This window comes from Raphanus sativus, chromosome 3, assembly GCF_000801105.2.
Source record: "Raphanus sativus cultivar WK10039 chromosome 3, ASM80110v3, whole genome shotgun sequence".
NCBI lineage: Eukaryota > Viridiplantae > Streptophyta > Magnoliopsida > Brassicales > Brassicaceae > Raphanus > Raphanus sativus.
This window is the reverse complement of record NC_079513.1, coordinates 19,434,175-19,439,749: the sequence shown is the minus strand read 5'-3', so window position 1 is coordinate 19,439,749 and position 5,575 is coordinate 19,434,175. Positions and strand designations below refer to the sequence as shown.

The window sequence follows — 5,575 nt, the reverse complement described above, 5'->3', positions numbered from 1 at the left end:
AATAAAATAATACTAAATGCAAAAAAATAAGTATTTTTCAAAAAAAAAAATTAATACCACAAAAAAAAACACTAATCTCTAAATGTTAAACCCTAAATATTTTAGTAAACCTTTGGATAAATTATAAAACTTTGATTTAAAAAGAAAACTATTTATAACACAATCAACAAAAAACTATACCCTAAATCCTAATCCTAAACCCTAAACCTTTGGGTAAACCCTAAACCCTTGGATAAATCCGAAATTCTTGGATAAATCTTAAAATTTAAGATTTATCCAAAAGTCTAAGATTTAATGTTTGTTGGAAGCGTTAAAATTTTTTTTTGAAAATATTTGTTTTAGATTAAAAAGTTTTGTTTTTGTGATTAGTATAATTTTTTATTTAATTTTTATTTTGAAAGTATAATATAATTCGATAATATTTTGTTTCCTTTTTTAAAAGATATTAAATTTTAAATGACACAATCCTATTGATTGGTGAACCTAAGGGTTCACCGTAGGGGGTGAACCCAAGAATAAGTCAAATCTAAAATGAAGGGACTGTCGACTTTTGTAGTGGGGTTCCTCAAGATTGTACGGCCAGTTTCTGGAGATGTTGGTAGAAAAAGTTCAAGATTAGCATGCATTGTCGTTGAATATAATATAAGAACATGTGTCATGTGTTCATCTCGCTGGTGTTGTTGTGATTTGCTGGGATTTAGCTTCACTAACAAAATCCTTGCATGTATGATGTATCCGTTGTAAATACCAAAATGATCAATCAAACCGCAGCATTATTCACACAAAAAAAGCAAAGCCAGACCGTGCAGCCGTGCAGGATCACGATACCACTTCGGGAGGAATAATAAGAAAGACTATTTGGATATTACAAATTAACCTGAGATCCAAGTTGATCGCATACATGGCATGGGGAAACGTTTGGACTACTGTTGAACACCTGAGAATACCATCACAGAACATATAGAAACAATAGCATACAAGGGGCAAACCATAATAAACATGTACCTTATGAACAGTTGATTTGAAGTATTCCACTGAAGATAATTGTTTGAAAACGTGAGATCATCACTACCTATATTATGTCTAATTGGTGTATAAGTGGGGTACTGGTTTTTGAAAAAAAACTAATTAGCACATTTCATCGATTTTAAAGTAGATAGCACGTAGATGAATAAATGAACTAGCAAAAGAAGATGTATCACTTTCGCTAAGGCAGCCGCTCACTTGGAACAAAGACCAAGAGACTGACTGTGTTCATTATCCTCAAATATTACCTTGAAAGAATCATAGAATACTGAGTGGCCAAAACTTTCTGATATAACAACAAGAAGTCCTCCAGTTCTTTTAGATGTAGCTTTCATTTCAGCAACGCCAGCCTAACATTTACAATAAAATAAAATTTGTATGCTTAGATTCAGAGTAAATAGAAACTAGCCTAGATCAAAACAAGGGATCTCTCAAAACAATCTACTTCGAAATAAAGTTCCTCGTGACTTGCAAAAAGAAAAGCAATTTAATTCCATATTTTTCTGCTTAGATTAGCAACTTGAGAGTGTTCAAAAAGAAAAAACTAGCAACTTAACATGATAAAAATTTAAGTAAAAATTAATAGCTGATGAAGCGCAGATAGATGCAAAAATGTCCGGTACATGGCCTTGATTAACCAACTGGTTAGCAATACCACCATACAACTTCTCTGCTTTCACATAAAATGGAGCTTCATGTGTCACTTATGCAATATAATGTCGACACATGGCAAGGTTATTCAAAGAAACACCAAAAGAATAAGATTAAGAACAATCAATCAAAATGTTGACGTGTTGCCATTTTACTAAAAGGAATAAAATAAATCTAATAGGCTGAAGCATAGATCAGCTGTACAATCAAAGATTGATTAACACATGTATTTGAGTATTTCAAATTGACATTCATTTTTATGTCTTTTTCTTAACTAAGCTAATAATCGGTCTACTTCAATTCAGTTTATCGTGGTTGATTGGTATTGCTTTTACAATACTGGAGAATCGGTTGAGTATTTATCACATATAACTCTAGAACATGATCACTTAGGAAAGGTAATGATGTAAACACGAGTTTGTATATTAACTGTTCTTCTACTTCTACTCAAGAGATACTTAAGAGGATCTAGCCTTTTTCTACTTAAAAGTGAACTAAGTAGCGGAAAATCTGGTTGATTAAGGATATAATGATGTTTTAATACATTTTTATGAAATTTTCATCAGTTTTCTAAATATTTAAATTTGTAAATTTTCTGCTCACACTCTTTATTCCGTTTATATTATTTTTCTTATAAAATCTTATGCAAATTTCGTAAATGAAAAGGCTCTAATTATAGCCAACCTTAAGATAGGTTTAGTGCCAATATGCACCAAAAGATTTCTTATTTTGTTTCGTTTAGCTACTGAAATTGACATATGAATCAATGTGCAGTTTAGCATACGTAAGAGGAGGTGCTACGTGAGCAGCATGCGAAGAGAAGAGAGGGCAGATGTCAAATTCACTTGAAACGTGTTGCTCTCACAAACATCATTGCATCATATGATCCAAAACCAACAAAAGGACAAATAATTTCAATCTCAAATCGAGGCGATAAGGAAGGGCTAGAGAGACCCATGCATGATGATTCCTTTGGTCAGTTATAATTTAAAATGAATCACAACGGATCAATCATAGCAACAAAAAGATCATAAAAATCTTCTGGGGTAAAACTAATCTATAATGACTTAATGGTTGAAATATTCGCTCTGAAGTTAAAAAAAAAAACCAAAGTTTAAATCCTTATAACTGTTGTTAACTAGTTGATCATATTTAACATCGTTAAATATCCTTCTACAAATTACTTTACCAAAAAAAATTCACAGAATTATTCTGAACTTGTCGTTTATAGAAAACAAATAAAATAACTATGATCCGAGCATGTCACATACGTTAAAACTGAAAATGGTGGGGGCTCACTAGAGCTGTCAAATGGGAAAGCCCATGTCCATTAACCCATATCCGTTTGTCCATTTATAGTTTGTGGACAGAGAGTGACCATGTCCATTAAGGATCAGTCCATTAAAGACCATGTCCATCAGAACCCATATTTATATGGGCTGCCATGGAATCCATTAGTGACCATTTATGAAATTTTTTAATTTCAATCTAAAAACTTATAAATACAAATACAAGTAATTAATATTAAAATTCATTAATAAATCCACAAGTACAATAATATATAAGTTCAAAATACCATAACATAGGATAAATTTTTCAGTTTTGGCGAGAAAATTTGATTTCGTGGTTTTGCCGGGAAAACTCGATCTATCGGTTTTAGCGGGAAAACTCGATTTTACGTTTGGCGGGAAAACTCGATTTTACGGTTTTGGCGGGAAAACTCGATTTTACGGTTTTGGCGGTAAAACTCGATTTCCCTGTTTTAGCTAGAAACCCCGATTTCTCAGTTTTGGAAGAAAACCCGATTTTACGGTTTTGACGATTTTACGGTTTTAGCGGAAAAAACTCGATCTACCGGTTTTAGCGGGAAAACTCGATTTCCTGATTTTGGAAGAAAACCCGATTTTACGGTTTTGGCGATTTTACGGTTTTAGCGGAAAACTCAATTTCCGATTTTGACGGGAAAACTCGATTTCCCGATTTTGGCGGAAAAATCCGATTTCTCAGTTTCGGCGGAAAAATCCAATTTTACGGTTTTTGTGATTTTACGATTTTGACGGAGAAAATTCGATTTCCCGGTTTTGGCAAAAAAATCCGATTTCTCGGTTTTGGCAAAAAAATCCGATTTATCGGTTTTGATGGGAAAACAACTTTTTGTCCATTGGACAACCCATGTCCATAAAACCCAAAACCCATAAAGACCATTTTTTAAATGGTCATCCATATTTTATCCATTCATAACTCATGGAAAAAATGGGTGTGTCCATATTAAGTCCATTTAAATATGGACGTGGACGACCAATGGACAACCCGCCCATTTGACACCTATAGTGCTCACTTCACGTGTTGATGACAAAGTAACATAAAAGATGCGGAATCTTGAAGGTGCCTATGGCATGGGACCCCAACACACAAACACAAACACCATCAAACCCATACCAAAACTCTCTATATAAATGCTTCTCTCTGTCATTCTCTTTCATCTCACACACAAACACTTCGTACAATATATCAAAAGCTTTGAAGAAACATTAAGAAGTCAAAAGAAATCACACGAAATATATATCAACTTAAAAGCCAAAGCAGAAGCAATGTCACAAGTTTATCTAAAATTGTCATTGTTAGGCCTTTTGGTGATGGCCGTCGTGACTCCATCGGCGAACGCGATAAGGAAGTCCATCCTTGTCGGAGGGAAGTCGGATGTTCCGAACGTTCAGACCAACATGGAAGTTCAAGAACTTGGAAGGTACACATACATACATGCATGATACATACACGTTTATATTGAGTTGGAATCGTGATGTGATTTTGTATCACAGGTATTGCGTGGAACAATTCAATCTACAGGAACAAAGCGAGAAAGGAAACGTAGCTTCCATTGTGAAAAGAGAAACGACCGTGTCGAATCCGTTGACGTTTAGCCGAGTTGTGTCGGCTCAGCAACAGGTCGTGGCTGGTCTTAAATACTATCTAAGGATTGAAGTGACTCAGCCCGATGGCACGAGCAGGATGTTCGACTCTGTTGTGGTTGTTCAACCATGGCTCCATTCTAAGAAGTTGCTCGGTTTCACACCTGTTGCTACTCGTATCTACTAACAGTTCCTTTTTTTTTTGAGAAAAGACACGAGAGGTGTATGATATGAAGCTATTAACAATGGGTTAGTGGCTGGTTTTGTAATATGATGTTTTACGTTCATAAATAAAAACAAAAGACTTGTTGGAGAACCATAACCAGCAGCAAACTCTTGAATCATTTGGAATGTTGCATATCTTTAAAATAACTTAACTTCGTTTTTTTTTAAGTTTAATTGAAAATTTTGCACACATCTAAACAAACCATACATGGGAGTTGTAAATAACATACCCAAGAAAGCTATAACCTATAGCTTCAAAAAAGCCATACATGAAGTTGTAAATAACATACCCAAGAAAGCTATAACCTATAGCTTCAAAAAGCTGTTCTGTTCAAGAAAGCTAACACAGGGGACGAGCAAGGGCCTTTTATTAATCAAAGATCTCTTGGGCCTCGATTATGCTGTGTTGCCTGAGAAGATCACGAGTGGTCGAAATTTCAAGATCTTGGATTCAGATCCAATGGAGGAAACAAAAATAGAAGAGATGAGATGACAATTGCAAATAAGAACGTTTTGCTTACATATCATCTTTTGCGACTCGGTAATATTTTTCAGCATGTTGCCGTTGGCCAATCATTTGAGCAAAGCGTTCGTCGTGAGTAATGACTATAAGTTGGAAATTCTCTTGGCCCTTTCTGTCTTCCATGATCCTGTAAAATTGCAGTGACATAATAGGAAGAGCCAGCGTTACAAGATCCATGGTCTTATAAGGTGTGATAACAACAACAACGATTCCAGCGTTTAAATGGTTAAATTTTGATGTA

The 5,575-nt window shown here is 34.6% G+C and overlaps 1 protein-coding gene across 1 annotated transcript; it reads left to right on the top strand.

The window, feature by feature from the left end:
• The first annotated feature begins 4,070 nt into the window (after positions 1–4,070).
• On the top strand, positions 4,071–4,888 carry LOC108836185 (cysteine proteinase inhibitor 2-like). Its single transcript, XM_018609374.2, has 2 exons — positions 4,071–4,423; positions 4,497–4,888. Exons 1-2 carry the CDS (start codon positions 4,134–4,136, stop codon positions 4,771–4,773), a joined length of 567 nt encoding a protein of 188 aa, XP_018464876.2. The 5' UTR covers positions 4,071–4,133; the 3' UTR covers positions 4,774–4,888.
• Positions 4,889–5,575: the final 687 nt, after the last annotated feature.

Excerpts from the sequence above, each read along its gene's own strand:
- LOC108836185 (XM_018609374.2), top strand. The coding sequence starts at position 4,134 with ATGCTTCTCTCTGTCATTCTCTTTCATCTCACACACAAACACTTCGTA. Across the intron at positions 4,424-4,496 it reads GAAGTTCAAGAACTTGGAAG|GTATTGCGTGGAACAATTCA; the intron begins GTACACATACAT and ends TTTGTATCACAG.